Here is a 19,451-nt window from a genome sequence, read left to right on the forward strand (position 1 = left end):
ATATTTTATGCAAAAGTGTACCTATTTTTAAATAAAACCTCTAACAGATGTGAAAAAGTTTTAAATTCTCAGCATTTGTAGAACCATTTTAATCAGAAAACGTCACGAAAACAGGTTTTTACATAGTATGTGACAGTTTGTTTTAGTATTTATGAAGATTTACAACAACGAAAGTCAAATAAAACCTATGACAGACATAGTAAACAATATTTGTAAAACCATTTTAATCAAGAAACGTTACGAAAACAGGTTTTTACATAATATGTGACAGTTTGTTTGATTATTTATGAAGATTTCCAAGAACAAAACTCATTTCAAGTTACATTAATTTTTTTGTAACAGGTATGAGTTAATAAAATTTATTGGAAACTTATTGGAAACTTAATTGAAATTGTTTAAATACTTTTGTTCCTAAAACATAACTATAATTTTCCGGCTAAATACTTTTGGTTTTACAACATAAAAATGATATATTGGATTTCTGCGAATGTATTTAAACGGAACGAGACTTATGATTTACGATATTTTTCATGACGACTTCAGTCTGACATTTGAAATAAATATTTGTAAATCTACATTTCTGTTTTGAGTTTTTTAATACCAACCCATTGTAGAAATCATGTAATGACCGAATGAAAGCGTATCGTATCGATTGGGTAAGACCCAGCGCTTATCATCGAAGGCACACAGACCCGATTTGTTGACGGTGTACACGTACAGTTGATGTTTATCGCTTCTAATCGATTTCATTTGACACATTTTAATCCTGTTTTCGAATAAACAGTCTCTATACATTTCGTGTCTTAGGTCATGCTTAATGGTCGTCTTTGCTATACCTTTAGCTACCTGTTTTTCTTTCATGTCGTCCTATTGGACTATGAGATTTTCTATTTCAGTTCTATTTCTCACGGCGTACACGTACGAGTACATTTTAGCACGAAGTCCTACGAATTCTGCAATGGGTTCGCTTCCCGTTTCGTCCTTGAAATATCCCGGTATCTTTTTGTTTTTTGTGTCGTGACAACGATGGCCGATCGGATAATTGGACAGATCGAACAGATGTCTGTCCCGATACATGTCGTCATAGACGTCTGGACATTGGACGTGGTACAAAAGACTGTCCGTGTCCGTCATGAGTAGCTTGATTCCATCTCCATATTTCGGTTTTAGATACTTGTAATAAAACTCGTACATGATACACTTGGACAGATCTAGAATGGTTTGTCCTGCATACACTGGTTTGTTTAGTACGAGTTTGACTTTGTCGTTTTGAACGGCCACTAAATCTTCGTTAAAGATAGTAAACTTTTGAAATGAAGGTCTTGCACCGTACTTTTTAAACTTCATTTCCGTGTGAGCCAGCTTGATGTCGACTCTGGAGCGCACGTTCTCCATCGTCTTACCAAATACGGCATTATTCATGAGTTTAAAGAAATCTTTCTCGAACTCGTTTTTACATGCTGCTCTTTTGGACGTGTTGAACTGTATGTACGGGCGTAACCAAGGTTTCTGTTTGAATTCTAGGATTCTGTTGATTTTGGTGACTTTCAGACCCAATCCCACGTACAACTGCAAATTTCTGTAATTGCAGATGTATTTCGTCTTGTGTTCTAATGTTGGAATCAGTTTTTCTGTCGGTACACGCCCTTGTAATTTGTCATCGGTGTGTTTGGGGTTGGGATGTAAAGTTTTCCATAGCTGTTTACTAGTCGGTGACAATTCTTTGTCAGGGATTTTGTTTCGCCCCGATGCGAGAGGGTAATCGGAATGGCTGTCGTGAAGTTCGTCTGGGTATTCCAGATCTACTTCTAGTACGTAACCAAGGTCTCCGTCTTTGGAGACATTGGTTATGTCAAATGTGTGTGGATTCTCCACCCCCTGAAACCCACCCACGGGTAACGGCTCCGACATTGTCTTCCCGTACAAGTTATTACAATCCGTATATATGATTTACGAGAGTGGTTGGGAGAGGTCGTACATTTCTGGAATGTAAGGATTGTTAGCTTGAGCGTATTTGTTTGATATCATACTAACGCCACCTCTCACTCCGTTTTCAAAGAAGAGATACATGTCTGGATCTCTGATGAGTTCTAACCTCACTCCTGTCATTTTCAAGCCATTTTGCACTCCAAGCCAGACCTGGACTGGTATAGAAGTGAGCTGCATCTAGCCCATAATAATCGAGACACATGTGTCTGAAGTTCTCAAAGACATCGGCCAATAGTAACACGTCCGTCTTGAGGTAGAGGTCGTGATACTGACCGAGGTCTCGAATGTTCAGTTTCTCCCACACGGTCTGTGCATGCGCGTAATCGGCATCTGACACGTCTGATCGGCTCAGCGAACTATATAATTTCTCTTTTGAGGGGAGCTTTTGTTCTGAGAATCTATCGGCAGTGTCTACGTATTCGTAGGGATATATCCCTTTTCTTAGTAGCAATTTGGCTTCTGATACGGTAAACTCTCTAGAGAAGTTTTTGAATTTCGTCAAACCCTCTTTGGCTAGATTTTCAGTCAGAGTCTCTAGACTTTGAGACATGAATTGAAACGAATCTATTGATCTAATATCACCAAGACTAAACGAAATGTACTTTTCTGTATTGTTCGGAATACAATTGATATTGCGTTCTTTAAATTTGCCTAGGCTTTCCGTCAGGATGTGAGCATCGAAACCTTTTAAATTGTGAAAAACACAAGGTATGTGAGTGGGATATTTATACTTCAAATTACATTCGTTGTGAGCGGCTCCGCGAAATTTACCGCTCAAATGACAGTGGTCTCGTACCACATTACTTTCGTTTGTAAAATGTTTTCCACAGATGTGGCACCGAGTACTCTCCATAAAAGACTGCTCGTCCTGGAGAGACATGACTAGCGGTTCTGGGTGACCTAAAATATCTTTAATTCGTTTTTCATCCTTTTTGATACATTCCAAAAATGTTTTTCTAACGTCAGCCCCCCTGTAAATGACGGGTGGTTTGGTATATCTATCTTCCATACACACGATTTGGTATCCGAACCCAGAGGGTTCGAATTTTGTATTCTTAGTCGTGCTTGAAAGGTCTGGGTTTGGCTCACAGGAGTCCATTTTCTCTACAAATGTTTCGAAATCAGCATAGATGACGAAGGGTACTTTCATTTGTTTCTTAAAGTCCTTAAACGATAAGAGAGCATCGTCTTCACTGGGGAATTCTACTCTCTGCGTTCTGTGAGTGGAACACAGTTCCACGTGTTTGTTTAACAGAACGTTACTCGTGAAACCTTGCAGGCAATGCTGACAAAAATGTGTCAGATTATGTGCTTTTTTCGTTCTGCTCAAAAACACGTTTAAATTGGGAATCAAACAGTAATGTGTTTTCACACCTTCTTGTAAAAAGAGCAGATTGACGTGATGACGTGACCGTTTCGTCTTCGTTACATAAATGGGATAGATGGTTTTATCCTCGATCCCAAACAGGTTTAGCGATACGTGGTTCTGTGCTTCAAATTTACCGATTTGAGAGATGGAGACGGGATACCTGTCATAACTAGTTCGCATTCGTACTTCTCGTAATGAGACACGCGTTCGGGTAGGGTATTGATGGGATGGAGAGACGACAAAACCGACCATATGAAGCACTTTTCGTCACGATTAAAGATATTGATCAAATGATGTCTGTGAAAAGTGGATGAAGTCGGTATGTAGGAAGAACCATTCAAGGGTGAGTAATTTGCAACATGTATTTCTAATTTGATAATTTTCTTGAGTACCCATGCAGACCCTTTACGAACGAATTCCTCAAACGAAGCAAACATTTTCTGATAAGCTGTATTTAGATCAGACTCATTTGGCATTGATATGTATGCTTTACTCAAGAAATGAGGGATGGTCTGTTCTACATTACCTTCTCTAGTTTCCTTTTCCAACGACATACGAATGTTTAGATACCATTTAACACCATTTAACCTCTCACACAACCGTTTTAAATGTTCCATCACTTCCGTTTTGGAGCTGGCAAAAAAGGTGAGTATGTCACTATTGTCACTGAAATTTGGATATATGCTTCTAACGTTAGCATTTCCTCCTAAACTCACATCATCCGAATCGGTATGTTCTACAGATGGCTGAACACCGGAAGGTCCCGGCAGTGCCGACTGAACACCGGAAGGTCCCGGCAGCGGCGACTGAACACCGGAAGGTCCCGGCAGCGGCGACGGAACACCGGAAGGTCCCGGCAGCGGCGACTGAACACCAGAAAGTCCCGGCAGCGGCGACTGAACACCGGAAGGTTCCGGCAGCGGCGACTGAACAACGGAAGGTCCCGGCAGCGGCGATTGAACACCGGAAGGTCCCGGCAGCGGCGACTGAGCACCGGAAGGTCCTGGCAGCGGTGACTGAGCACCGGAAGGTCCTGGCACCGGTGACTGAGCACCGGAAGGTCCCGGCAGCGGTGACGGGACACCGCAAGGTCCCGGCAGCGGTGACTGAGCACTGGAAGATAATGTTGTTTTAGTTCTAGACTTCTCAGGTAATCGAATATCAGAAGGATTAGTATTAGGGAGATCTCCACCAGTCGATCCGTGACTTTTGTTCACGTGCGTTTTCATAGTATATTTCCTTGTAAAGGACTTACCGCACACGTGACATTTGTATGAACACTGATTTTTGTGCAAATTCATGTGTCTCTTTAAGTTGCTTGGATCGTTAAACACCTTTCCACACACTGTACATGTCGATTGACGATAGTGTCTATTCATGTGCGCCTTTAGTTTCTTTTCGGTAAGACATTGTTTCCCACACACATCACAAGTTGTCACATTTTGTCTATCTTCAAGTACGTTATCTTCACTTCTGGGTTTTTTCGCAGGAGATAAATCTACAGAGTTTAATATTCTTATTAAGTTCCTCACTGTTTGTATTGCATTTTCGTCACCACATGACACCGAATCGAGTAAATCATCAAAATATTGTGCTGCCATGTTTCTGGTCTGCTGTATGTCCTATTTGTTTGAGTTTTATAGCTTGAATGACAACCACTTGCGTTTCATCTGTTTAAGGTTGCTCTCAAATTGAGGAGGCGTGGTCTTCACAGACAGTTTTCCACCTCGCTGACTTTTTGCTTTTCTGCGCATGCCCCGTCTGAGTGATGTGGCACTATCTCTCTGATTGGTTGATTCTGCACTGGACTTTCCCCTGGACTTGTTCATTACGTCAGACGGTGCTGAGGTAACATCATTTTCCGATTTATTAGAGTTAGCACTTGGTGGGGTCGTAGTGTCGTCATTTCCTGATTTATTAGAGTCAACATCTAGAGGGGTGGTTGATGAATCGTCTAATTTCTCGTGTCTGATGATGTCGTCGTATGTTGTCTTTGGTATCAATATCATTGCTCTAGCCATATCAGGTAATTTCTAAAGAATACGGGTAATATTTTACTCACTGCAAGTAGTCTCCGTCTTCTCTGCCGCCTACTAATTCCTCCTACCAACACCTTGCGTATGACCACTTTGTGTTTAGCTATATTCTTTTTATCCTCGTCAGGAATGGAAATGTTATCTGTTGCTACGTTATGAACTATTTCTATAATAAATTTGAGTTGTGGGTCTGTTAGCGTCAACAAAATGCCTTTCTTCTGTTTGTCCGATGCTATCAGCCAGAAGTCGACTAAACTTTTCATTGTTTTTTAGGGAAATACAACACCGTGTCCTCTCCCGGTAAGATCCTGGTTCGAAGTGGCGGCACTTCGGAACGCAGGTCGATGATATTTACGTCTGGAGTCGAAGGTGAGACATCGATTAATAGATAACCGAATCTTTTTGACGTTGCCAACTGATAGGCTTCTCTGGAATAAGCGCTCTGTCTAGGGAATATCTGCCGTCCCAATGTCTCTACTTGTGATTGATCTCTATAGTTTCTAAATAATATGAAATATTGTGTATTCAGACTCGGAGTTCTCATGACTTTTCCTTTCTGAAATACGTTCTGTACTAAAAACATGACTGTAAAGTTTTGATGGTGAGATTTTACGCAAAACATCTTCATCAGATGTGGACTGTCCACTCCCTCTGCCATACAGTCGTTAGTCACCAATAACTTATGACCTTGTATATCTCCCCATTCGCTAAATGGGTCTTCGTTTGGTAAACCTTGATGGAACGTGATTTCTCTCAAGTTTCGCCTTAATACGTCAAACGTGGGCTGCCATGTGTCGTAACAAAGAATGATCTTTTGGGGTATTTCGCTAAACATACCTTCTGCATTCTCCAATATCATTTTGGTCAGAAATGTTTTTCCTGAACCGGATGCACCACATACCATGATTCTACACGGAGATTGAAACTTGATGAGACTCTCTCTGCTATACCACGCCATCGTAGCAAATGAAGACACAAGTACAAATCTTTGGTATTTACATTTTATTTCAGAATATAAATTTTATGTATACAGTCGTTTCTATTTACAATTCGGTACAACATGTCTAATGAGTACACGCATGATAAAAACAGTAAGGAAACGAGTTTTGTATGTATTCGTAAACGTAACTGTCATTTGCTTTGAAATCCTTTCCGACTTGTTTAAGGGTTGATTCCATTGTTTCACCTCTACAACGATTCAACAGGTAATACAAGCAGTATTGACCACACACTCTCGACGTGTTACTCTGCAATCGCCTTTCATTGTAGCTGTTCGCTTCAAAAGAAAAATAACTAGGTAAATGTCCATAACTGTCAAAGAATTCCTTCTCGTCTTTAGATTCACAATAGAATGCCACCCAGTGTCTTCCTGGACTATCGCTATTGTCCGCATTAACGATGTAACCGACTGGAAATGATCGTATCTTACCCGGTACCTCGTCACGATCGTAAACCCCCATGACTCTTTTTCTCATTACAGAATCGCAGTCTATGGCGCAACGCAGCTGTGAAGTATTCATGGTAACACTATATCCCTGGCAGCGTTGATTTCGAAGTAGCCCGGATATTCACTGTAAATGATGCAAGACACAGCCGCAGTAAATGCCGTTCCAAAGATGACCTCTAGTCTAATGTTTCCCTGTTTAAGCAAGGTGAGATATTGATTGGTTTGAAAGGTAGGTTCCAATTCGAAGGTGTAGAGTGCATATCCTTTAGCAATGTCGTCACTTTCTATGTCAGAACCTGCATCGTTGAGCCATTTCCACGTCGATTGTAACATGTTCCTCAGAACGGAAATGGTGGTTTGACCACCGGTCGCACCGTATTTGAGTTTTAAAGGGTTGCCACCCACCGGTATTCCGTCGACGTAGAGTCCTATAGATGTGACGTCATAAGGTTGGAAAAACCAGGGGTTCTGTCCGTAGTCACCGGTGGTAGCGGTGGCGTTTACAAATCCAACTACCACCAGATTTGGTCTCATGCCTTGAAATATATTATCGTATTAAAGTTTGTCGTCCCGGCAGGAATGGTCATCTGCTTGACCATGGTCTGTGTAAACGGGTATTTGGCATTTGTCACTTCTAAAGCTTGACTTTGTGCATAGATGACGGCTGGGTTGACCTTGACTTTGCTCACGCGCAGTCGAACGATACAATTTGATGTTGACGTTGACTTGATTCAATAGATACCTGTCCATCTTGAACAAATCGTGATAGAGCGGGCCGACCAGGTCTACCACCTTCCCACCTTGAAACTTCTGAGCCCTTTCTAGCAACGCTCCGTTTGAACCCGTTCTATGACTGTGTTCATCCATGTCTCCCACGTCGTCCCGAATCCTCATCTGAATAGTCAATTGGGTCGTCTTTGCTTCTTTACCATATTTCAGGAGACTCTGTATGTAGGCCGTGTAAGGGTAATGGCTGGTCGTAGACACGATGGTCTTCCCCTGTAGGGTAACGTCCACTTGCGAAAATAAAGAAGGTAAGAACAAATTGACAGGTCCCACGTCTTCAGTAACAGCTATGACGCTTCCGTCCGCTTTCGTTATTTTTACCTTAGCATATATCAAAGTGTTTCGAAAATCGATCAATTCCAATCCGTTCTGTCCGGAAACGACGAATTCCACAACGGAATCGCTCTTAATCTGTGATATCGGTAACACGTCTTGATAGTAAAGGTTTTCTACGGCTGTCTATGTAGGTGGAAGGTCAAACACGGCTAATTCTGACGGTTGTGCTTCTCTGAAAATTTCTTTGTTTAACGCAGCCATTGCGATATTTATTCCTTTTGTTCTTTTTTACCGATTTTCTGTTCACTTTACTCGCCTTTCGTTTTGTCTTACCTGCTTCCTTTTACTTGCCTTCCGTTTTGCTTTACCTGTTTTTGGTTTCTTCAGGTGTGCCCGTGAAGTGTGTATTCGTCGACGCTTTCTGGTAGACTGACGACGATGTGGAGTTCGTTTCCTTTTCATCTCAGATTTAGCTTGTTCTACGGCTTATTGAGCTGGAGAGACCATGCTTACGTTAACCTCTCGTGCAGGTAAAGATTTTTCTCCCTCTCTATCGGTTTTGTCTATTGGAATCATGAATTCGCTTGAATTCTGTGACAATCCTCCACCGAATTGCTTCACGTTACGTTTCGTATTGCTCACATAGGCATTTTCCTTTCCGCGTGCCACCTCTTGGTAATACTTTATCCATTTTCCCACGTTAGGAACGTACATCTTTGTAACATTCATGATAGAAAAGGGTATTGTTTAAAGTGAAGCGTAATCGTCGCCTGATCTTTTAAGAATGAAACCAGATCACCTTTATCTGTCTTTATGTAAAATTCCGTGTCTCTCACTTCCGACTTTTTCACAGGTACGTAGTATTGAACGTCGAACGATTGCGACCAGTTGGCTACCTTGACGGTTCTGATGGGGTGGAGAAGAGTTTCCTTTTCACCGTCGACGATGCTTTCGTCACACACGTCACTGTGTACGTATAAGTTCTGTCTCGTCTTTGTCCCAGTCGTACTTAACGTTATGTCCATCAACGCCACCTTCCAAGTTCCGTGTAGATTTAGCGGTGTTTGGAAGTGTGTGCCAAATTGGTAAGGTTTGTTTTTTGAAAAGTATTTCTCACTTCCGTCACTGTGGATGACCACGTAATGCGACATCTTAGCCTTTGGTTATGTCACTGATGTCATTCTCTGCTATCCACTGGTTATATTTAGACGGCCACCCTTCAAATTTGACGAACCATTTGATCCGACCTGCTCTCTTACGTTTTTTTAATTTTTCTTCTATATACCATAAGGCATTTTCGTCCTTGTCCACTCTCTGTAGTTCGGACTGATAAAAATTCCCCGTGATCGACTCGGTTAAAAAGTCGATCAATTGGTACTGTGGTATGCCTTGACGTAAGAAACGTTTCTTGACCTTGAAGATTTCTGAAGACCATTGCTGTTGATAGGCTCTCGTAAACATGTAGGCAAACAGAGCGGCTTCGTTTGTTTTGTTTACGTCTTTGGGGGGTATACCGCTTAACGATCTATGAGGTGTGGCGTTGTAATTCTTAACGAAATCTTGCAATTTGTCTGCATATACATAAGTTCTGTACTTTGTGAAATATCTATACATCATGCTCTTTAACGTCCTGATGAAACGCCCGACCATGGCGGCCTCCTTTTTGTTACGACTAGTAAAGTATTTAATGTCATTGTCTTTACAATATTGTCTCATCAGGTTCCCCATAAATTCTTTACCTGCATCGGTATACAAACGTTTTGGGTTTTTTGTGCTATCGATTATCTTTTTAAATGCATCTAACACTTCTTTCGTCGTTTTGGTCTTTGTAGGTTGCACCCATAAGAAACGGCTGAATACGTCTATGACTACAAGGAGGAACCTGATACCGTCATTTTGTTTGGTGATGTTCGATACGTCTGCAAGATCAGCTTGAAATTCTTCGTATGGACCGGAGACTTCCACTCGTGCTCTGTTGAAAGAACGCTTGACTGTTTTTTGTAAACTATAATCGTCCAGACTCTGTATATATCTTCTGATCTTATACAGACCTGGTGAAGTGATTCCACGAGATTTCAGTACTTGGTGAACTTTCGTCGGACTCAGAAATGCGCCTCCGTTATTAAAATTGTAATATACTCAGTCTACAAGACGCTTCTCTTCCTTGGTCAACATATTAAATGAGACAAAACATTTATGTGCAATCTTTTATTACATTATTTACATTATTACATGATTTACAATCATTGTTTCATAGTAAGTTATTTTTTACACTGTTTTGTGGAACCAGTCTTCTACGCGATTCATGGAACGAACCATTTTACGGATGCAGTCTTTCCATTTTTCTGTTTTGAGTTCGTTCATTCTCCATTCGGCATTACACAACCGCGATATGAAGGCGTTTCTGAAGCTTCTTTCTGTGTTAAATCGAACAGTTTCTCTGATAAAGTCTCTAATCACTATGATGTCATCTAACTGAATAAAAGTATCTTTAATACCACATTGTCTTTCACTCATGATTTCACGGACATGGTTTGCATATGTCAGGTGTAATAAGTTCTCCATTTTGACGACTTCTGACGATTTCATTTCACTTTCCATGTTAGCAGCCTGGAGGGTATGGTAAATCAGAATGGTAATCAATACATTCTATAGAAAAGTTTTTATGTTTCCAATATTTCAGTGTTTTCCCACACTTATAACAAGTAACGTAATCGTTGAAGCCTTCGTAAAAAAATCCATCACAAGCTAGCTGATGAGGAGTCTGTCGAATCTTACAATCCCACTGAGCGAACGTCAACATTCGATCGGTACAGCCCGTCATGTGTGGGTGAACTGGGCGGGTGATATCAATGTTCATCTATAAGTAGAATGAGCTATAAGTCAGATGAATAGGTATGTCTGAACTTTACCGATTTTCTTCACGTATTTCTTTATCTTTTCACTATAACTTTGTTTCACGTAGTTCTCGTTCCTCAAACATTCTTCTTGCATCAGGCGTTGTAACGTACCTAAAGGTATACAAGATTGTATGGTGAACTCACGCCAAGTATTTTCCACTTCCGAATGATTAGTATAGGTTAATGCTTCGTCAAAATGTAAGTCTATAACGACAGCATCGGAATACATCAAACATTCATGTTCATGGGGACTAGCTCGACGATTCTCACAACCTAAACATACGAATAGTTCCGTTATTTTTGATTTTACAACGTATGCATAAGAGAGACACAGCAGATTTTTTAATATTCTTCGATAGGCCTTTTCTTCGGTTTTTTCGATGAAATAATTCTGCAAACTTTTAGGAAACAAATCTGTGTTTAATTCCATTACGACATGGTGGTGAGGTGGTCTGGTATTTAAATCATAAACATCATCTGTTGAAATAGGCAGTCTTTTGACCACCTTATGTGTTCCGTTTTGATATCATCGAAATAGTTCCAATTTTTTAAAGTGACTCCACACATGAAACACGAAACACGATCTTCTATTCCCATATAGAAAAACCCATTACTTGCCAGTTGATATGGGGAATGATGGTGATGTTTTGGCCATTTAACAAACGTATCTGCACGGTCGCAACATTTGGTTAAGGATGGGTGACGTGGACGTATGATAGGTAATGAATGACTTACTATACAGCTGTCTTTGATGTTGTCCATGTTATTTTTCTACAAATGCACAGATACACCACAAACTCTCTGATAAAGTCAAAAGTTTCTTTAAAAATTCTCCCGATAGTCTCGTTCTCTTTCCCTCTTCAATCAGACAAATTCTAAGCTCACCTTTAAGTTTTCTGATGACGACTTCCTATATAAGGCTGAGTCGACAAACTACTCTGTTGGATGAAATGTCTGTTATACTGATGTCTTCTTTCTTGATTTGATCGATGTGAGCTTGAGCCATTGAAATGAAGTATGTTGAAAACGCTCCACTTTATACGATTACATACTGGACCTCCCCTGGACTTTTCCCTAACTGGACCTTCCCATTGCTTTAACATTAACATGGACCTACACTTGACCTATGTGGACCTACATGGACCTACATGGACCTACATGGACCGTTTCGCCTATTTTGTCCGTTGTTATTTTTTTTTAAAGTTAAAATGCTGCATATGGTTACAAAGCTGACCAGGCTGTGAGAGTAACTTGCTACGTATTAAGCGGTTATAATGTAGGTCGCGCACTGGTTTGACACAAACTCGTATGGACTTCACATGGACGGTTTATTACATGGACCTAGACTGGACCAATTCTATAGCATGGACCTTCCCCCCTTCCATTGCTTTAACATCATCTCTATACTGGACTTTTCCCCCTTGCTTTAACATTAGCATGGACCTACACTGGACCAATTCTATAGCATGGACCTAGACTGGACCGTCTCCCCCTTGGTTTAACATTAGCATGGACCTACACTGGACCTACATGGACCGTTTGTTCTTCCTAAAATACATCTACTCACATCTGTGGTATAACGTGAAAAGCGGCGAAGCTCAGCTGAAGTTATCACTGGGAGCAGGTAACGAGGCAAGTTCCGGATTGACGATAGACATACCGGGAGGATATTATTCATCGACGAAAAGAGTGCTGAAGTACGTGGATAAAGCTAAGAGAATGATTTTCTCACGGCGATCGGTTTAGCTTTCACGTCCACGAACACGCTCACAAAGTAAGGCTTCACATTACCAAAGGCATGCACGTATACCTCACTCGGGCTTTAAGCGAAATGCTCGGTTTTAGAAAACAAGAATTCGCGGACGGAACGCACACGGCGGAATTCAATGGTGACGTTCGAAGAGGATTTTATCCTCTGTACGCTTACTGTCATCTCGTCGAATCCAGAATGGTCGGAGATACGAGAGCTCCACTACTACGCATCGTTCCGATAGAAGGCACACATGGCGACACGGTCTGTAAAGTATTCGATCCCGTACACTACGTACCTTTACAACAACGTCAATTTCAAGAAGTGGAACTCACGCTGAGAGACGACACGGGCGCACCCGTACCGTTCGAGACCGGCAAAGTAGTGATGACTCTACATTTCAAAAGAAGATCCTTAGACTTTCCCTAAAAATGTTATATATACGATTCGAAACGACAGTAATCAACATATCAAAAACTTTCAAGATGAGACATCCTCCACACAGAAGCGATCCTTACGTGTTCGATCGGCATTATCTCGATCAAGCCGGAAGCGGAAACAACGTTTTCGCCGGAAATCGAATGCAGAGAGGTCACGATCTTGGTTTGATATTCAGCGGTTTATTTAAGGCTGCAGCCCCGTTGTTAAAAAGAGGTGCGAAGGCATTAGGAACACAGGCTTTGAAAACGGGTATGGAAATAGCAGGCGACGTCATAGACGGCAAGAATATCAAAACTACAGCGTTCTCTAGGGCTCGCAACGCCGGAAGTGAATTGAGAAACCGCGCGTTAGACAACGTCAGAGAAGGTCCGCCGGGACGACGTCGAAAATCAAAACGTAACAAAAAGGGAAGAGTCGACTATTTAGATGATTAGGGGCAGAAAAGTGTATAAATAGAAACTATATGTAGCGATTTTCCGTTCGTCCGCGATTAAACTTCTCAAGGCATAAGTCATGTCGTTAGTTCATCCGAATTCGTGCGAGTGCGCGAAATCCGAATTGGATCTGTTTGACGTACCTCCCACTCAGACGAGTGTCGAAGACGGCTACTGGCAACAGATCGGTACGGTGACGTCGGTCAACGACGGAGGTCCATACACGTTTAAGATATCTGGATCCGGAGAAGATTACCTAGACCTGGGGAACACAAACCTATTCGTGAAAGTAAAGTTGGTAAAGAAAGCCGACGGTACCGCCCTAGAGGATGATTCGAACGTAGCTCCGACGAATTTATTCTTACATTCGCTGTTCAATAACGTGAGCGTCAGTCTAAACGAAAGGCTGGTGTCTCCACCCGAAAATGCCTATCCGTACAGAGCGTACATCGAAACCCTGTTAAGTTACGGGCCCGCAGCTAAAGACTCTCAACTGACAGGCGCCATGTGGCACAAAGACACCGCAGGTAAAATGGACACTCAGGGCAACGAAAACTTGGGATACGTCGCGAGGAAAGCGATGACGGCAGGAAGTCGCACCGTCGATTTGATGGGGAAAATCCATGCGGACGTGTTTGCACAAGAACGGTACTTAGTCAACAACGTCGACGTGGAAATAAACATGTCACGCAGTAAGGACGTGTTCTGTCTCAATGCAGCGGACGACACGTTTAAAGCAGTCGTGCAAGATATCTGTCTGTACGCAAGGAAAGTGCGTTTGAATCCGACCGTTCGCCTTGCTCACGCAAGAGCTATGGAAAAAACTCCCGCCAAGTATCCGATACGGAGAATAGAAATGAAAGTGACGTCCGTGCCTCGAGGTAACATGTCTTTACCAAGGACAACCTGTTCATAAAACAGATGCCCAAGAGGATCGTCCTGGGTATGTTCGACACGGACGCGTTTAACGGTACCGCCACCAAAAATCCTTTCAATTTCAAACACCACAAGGTCGATTACGTGTGTCTGAATGTGGACGGTAAACAAATTCCCGCCAAGCCATTACAGTCGGACTTCACGAACGGTCAGTACGTACGTAGCTACATGAATCTCTATACGAGCACAGGTAAAATTTACCACGACGAGGGAAACAACGTGCTCGAGAGGAATTCGGGAAAGGATACACCCTGTTCGGATTCGACCTCACGCCCGACTTGTCGGAGATGGGCACATTTCATCTCATAAAAAGCGGAAACATGAGTCTACACCTTCAATTCAACGAAATTTTAACATCGACGGTCAACGTCATAGTGTATGCAGAGTTTGACAACATCATAGAAATCGACCGTAACAGACAGATTTTATTCGATTACAGCGCATAATGAATACCATTCAAATAGATTCCATCTTGAAAAAAACCTGTCCTCATTTCAAAGGCGTGGCGTGTACGCCAGAAACAGATTGCCGAGACGATTAAACGTGCCGTGTGCACTCGTGTGTAATACAGATCCCGATACACTTGAGGGTAACACTGGATTGCAGTGCGCATAGACGATAAAGGCCACGGAGAATATTACGATCCCTTCGGATTTCCGCCGACTAACAAAGTATTCACTAAGTTCATGGACAGCCAGTGTCGAAGTTAGACGTACAACGACGCTAGAGTACAACACTTCCACTCGATAGTGTGCGGGCAACATTGCATTTTCTACATAGTTCAGAGATGTAAAGGAAAAACGATGTCCGACATAACGTCCTTATTAAAAAAAGACTTTCATGCCAATACGTATTTCGTAGACGACTTCGTTAGATCGCTCGTTTCGTGATGTCTTCGTTTTCCAACAAATCAATGAGATGACGGGAGGGTTGCTTATGAAAATGATAATCAATCAATATATAAAATAAAAAGAAGAAAAAAACAAAAACAAAAACAAAAGAAAACAAAATACAAANAAAAAAAAAAAAAAAAAAAAAAAAAAAAACCCCCCCCCCCCCCCAAAAAAAAAAAAAAAAAAGCGGGCAACAATGAGTCAGTTGGTCACTGATGATACCGCCGACTATGATCGGATAATACGGGGGGAAAAACCCGGGGGACCCGTAGCCATGTTCTTGATTGTCCTGTTTTGTGACTAAAATTGAACCAATCATAAGCCTTGTTATAAAAAATAGCCAATCAAAAGCCTCGTTACAAAACGAAAATTCCGATAATGGTTTGAAGGATTCTATACAAAAAATAAAATAAAAAATAAAAGTGACGACGACGCGCATCGAACGAACCCACGTCTACACGTCACCGTGTACTAAGGCCTAACGTTCTAACCACTGCACTGTGCGGGTTTGAGTTAACAGAGGTAACAAAAAGTTTTGTTGCTCCGATATCGATCGACGATAGTGACGTCACGGTCGTGACGACCGTGACGTCATCTTAAGCTTCCCGTACGATTCTGGTTTCAGACTACACACTCTTCAAGCTTATGCAGGCTATCCGACTTCCACCGCCAACACCTATTAATACAACGGCATCAGACACGTACAGGAAGGAACGACAAAACATATCAAACGACAAGGAGCGCAATACGAAACAGCATCGTCAAAGAATGCATAGACAACGACGTGCAAGCGGCCAATATTCAGTATTCGTTTGTATTCCATCTATGTCCATATGTCAGTCCCTCCATCTATGTCCATATTTCAGTCTTTCCATTTATGTCCATATGTCTGTCCTTCCATCTATGTCCATATGTCAGTCCTTCCATCCATGTCCATATTATGTCAGTCCTTCCATCTATGTCCATATGTCAGTCCTTCCATCCATGTCCATATTATGTCAGTCCTTCCATCTATGTCCATATGTCAGTCCTTCCATCCATGTCCATATTATGTCAGTCCTTCCATCTATGTCCATATGTCAGTCCTTCCATCCATGTCCATATTATGTCAGTCCTTCCATCTATGTCCATATGTCAGTCCTTCCATCCATGTCCATATTATGTCAGTCCTTCCATCTATGTCCATATGGCAGTCCTTCCATCCATGTCCATATTATGTCAGTCCTTCCATCTATGTCCATATGTCAGTCCTTCCATCCATGTCAATATGTCAGTCCCTCCATCTATGTCCATGTCAGTCCTTCCATCTATGTCCATGTCAGTCCCTCCATCTATGTCCATGTCAGTCCTTCCATCTATGTCCATGTCAGTCCCTCCATCTATGTCCATATGTCAGTCCTTCGTATTTCTTTCAGTTCAAACCACGCAACAGCATTACCTGTTAGCATTGATGAGCGAGGAAGATCAACATTATTTTTTATTTGAGAAAAGGCATTCAGATTTATTTAATACGCTTGCTTATTTAAGCAACAACTTGTAAATAAAGAATTATATTATATTGTAAATAAAGAATTATATGTTGTAAAAAAAAAAAACATAGCTTCGTGCATCTGTGGGGGTTTCGAATTATACACAGAGCCCCTCATTTTCACGTCGACATGATTGCAAACAATCTACAGAATGGAAAAATCACAACCGGAAATACCAGAAGAGTCGAGAGAGTGTTTCTACTAATATTTATTGAGTATATGTACAATGAAATGCATTATGCTTCTTTCTTTTTGCTTCTTTTTTTTACCCACAAGGTCCAGTGCTCGTGTGAAGACCCACGGCTGTGCATACCTAAAAACAGAAGGGAAGTATTTAAGATACAAGGGCGATAATCCTGTGATTACCTCAAAATTGGTGACGCCACAATCAAAACACACATGATGATATGTATGAATGTGGGCCGTAGGTTCAGCGGGGTTGCTAAGGACGGCCGCCATCTTGGATCCGTCATCTTGTTGATTGCTTAGGAAATCCGACATCTTGGATTCAAAATGGTTGCTAGCAACCATATTGAAATTTTGAATCCAAGATGGCGGATTCCCTTAGCAACCAACAAAATGGCGAATCCAAGATGGCGGCCGTCCTTAGCAACCCTGCCCCATATCGTCGTCACTTCATCACCTGCTGATCTGTTGAACAAGACATAGCAACTAGTCTCGGCGTTGATTTACCCGATACTACCCAATACAAGTGTCGATTTACCCAATACAACCCAATACAAGTGTCGATTTACCCAATACTATCCAATAAAAGTTAAATTTATATAATACAAGAACAGATGGTGTGCGGACCCGGGTATTTTTTTGGCAAAGTCGTCGTTATTTGGAATTACTTAATTGAATCTATTTCATTTCAAAATATTTCATTGTTAATACAAACAAAGATAAATTCATACAATTATTACAGAGGAAATATAACGGTACATGTATTAACAAAGGGATAGACAACTGCTTAGCATATAGCAATCTTTCCTATAGATACCGATTTCCAATAATTTTAATTTCGTAAATAAATTTAATTTCTGGTTGGTAGACAGGACAATAACGGAAATAATGAAAGAACACATACTCACTCATTCTCATACCGCCATTCGTAATTGGTATATTTTATATCGTTAGAACTTGCATACATGTAAATAAAGATATTACTTATAAATTGAGAATCGTTTAGTATTTTTAAATAGGAACTAGAGTATGAGTATATTTTATTAGTTTCGTTAGACATACCAACCACACCATGTAATAAAGCATGAAGATTTACAAAACCTAATAGATTATACAGAGAGAAGATGTGATGCCTAAAATGCCTACAAAGAGAACACTCGAAGAACACTCGAAGAAAAGGTACGTTGTATTTTCTATATTTTCACCACATGAACAGGAACTCGAGCTATGTTACATTCACGAATGTAAATATTTGTATTCAAGTTTCGTTGTTCTTGTTTTTGTTATACGCCCGTCAAATTTACCGGGAGTATTATGGTATGGGATTGTCCGTCCGTCCGTTGTCTGTCAGGCATACACTTTTGTTTGTCCGGCAATCTCCTCCTACATTTTTGGACTAATCTCTTTGAAACTTGGTATACATCATAATCATGATATGAAGTTGTGTTTCCCTTAACAGAAGTTTGATTCGACATTTTTTCCAAAAGTTATTGCCCTTTGTTTATTTCAGTATTTGATTTTTGTCCGGCAATCTCCTCCTACATTTTTCAACGGATCTCTTTGAAACCTGGTATACATTATAATCATGATATGAAGTTGTGTCTCCCCTAAAATAATTTTGATTCGACGATTTTTGCAAAAGTTATTGCCCTTTGTTCATTTCAGTATTTGATTTTTGTCCGGCAATCTCCTCCTACATTTTTTATAGCATGTCAGCTAACCACTCTTAGAATGATGCAGATCTTATTTCAATGTAAGAAAGTATATAACACTATATTACATTCGACGGGCGTATATTCTTTTTATTCTATTCTTGTTTTCTTTTTAATTTAGTTACCATTTTGATGAGATTTTAATCTTTTATTATTTCCAGGTAATTGAGTGGTTCCAGGTATATAAAATGTATGCTTATTTTTGTCTCAATGACTATTAATTCTATTAAGAACTACAAATAATTTTAAAACGAGAGTTATTTCTTATCAAGATGATTATTTGAAGCCCAAATTTAAAAACGAGGATTCTTTATTATCAAGATGATTATTTTAAGCCCAGTTTTTCTTTTTTCCTAACGTGAAACTATCCGAACATGTTTATGTAATTATCAGTGATTTCATTTGTAAAGCCGATGGAAATCATAAAGTTACACATCTGTATTTGTCTTTTTAAATTTGGTGAAATTCGTATGATTTTAAGACATATTATTGCCTTTTGGAGTTGCAGAAGTCTAAATTAACTTGGACATCAATGTGCTAGAATAACTTATGGATAGTTGTTCTAAGTATTGTTCTCTCAAAATACGATGACACTTGTTCTTTTGTATTTAATTGCATTTTGGAGTCTCATAAGTCATAATTCACTTTGACAACAATGTATATTGAAATAACTTAAAACTGTATGATATAATAAGCTGACAAAGATCTGGTGAAACTTATTCCAAGGTATATAATATTACCTTTTCAAGTGTCATATTCCAAACTTG

At 40.6% G+C, this 19,451-nt stretch overlaps 1 protein-coding gene and 1 long non-coding RNA gene across 3 annotated transcripts; both read left to right on the plus strand.

Moving 5' to 3' along the window:
- Positions 1-5,677: 5,677 nt before the first annotated feature.
- Positions 5,678-10,357, plus strand: LOC110450874. 2 transcript variants are annotated; one of them, XR_002463013.1, is made up of 5 exons: positions 5,678-5,763; positions 6,875-7,046; positions 8,291-8,433; positions 8,757-8,873; positions 9,736-10,357. It is a non-coding gene; the product is annotated as an uncharacterized LOC110450874 (long non-coding RNA). The 2 variants fall into 2 exon arrangements; XR_002463014.1 differs by lacking the exons at positions 5,678-5,763; positions 6,875-7,046 and adding an exon at positions 7,799-7,875.
- A 3,150-nt stretch (positions 10,358-13,507) lies between these two features.
- Positions 13,508-14,344, plus strand: LOC110450876. The gene has a single exon (XM_021498648.1). It carries the CDS (start codon positions 13,508-13,510, stop codon positions 14,342-14,344), a length of 837 nt encoding a protein of 278 aa, XP_021354323.1.
- Positions 14,345-19,451: the final 5,107 nt, after the last annotated feature.

This window comes from Mizuhopecten yessoensis, unplaced genomic scaffold (genome assembly GCF_002113885.1).
Source record: "Mizuhopecten yessoensis strain PY_sf001 unplaced genomic scaffold, ASM211388v2 scaffold5523, whole genome shotgun sequence".
NCBI lineage: Eukaryota > Metazoa > Mollusca > Bivalvia > Pectinida > Pectinidae > Mizuhopecten > Mizuhopecten yessoensis.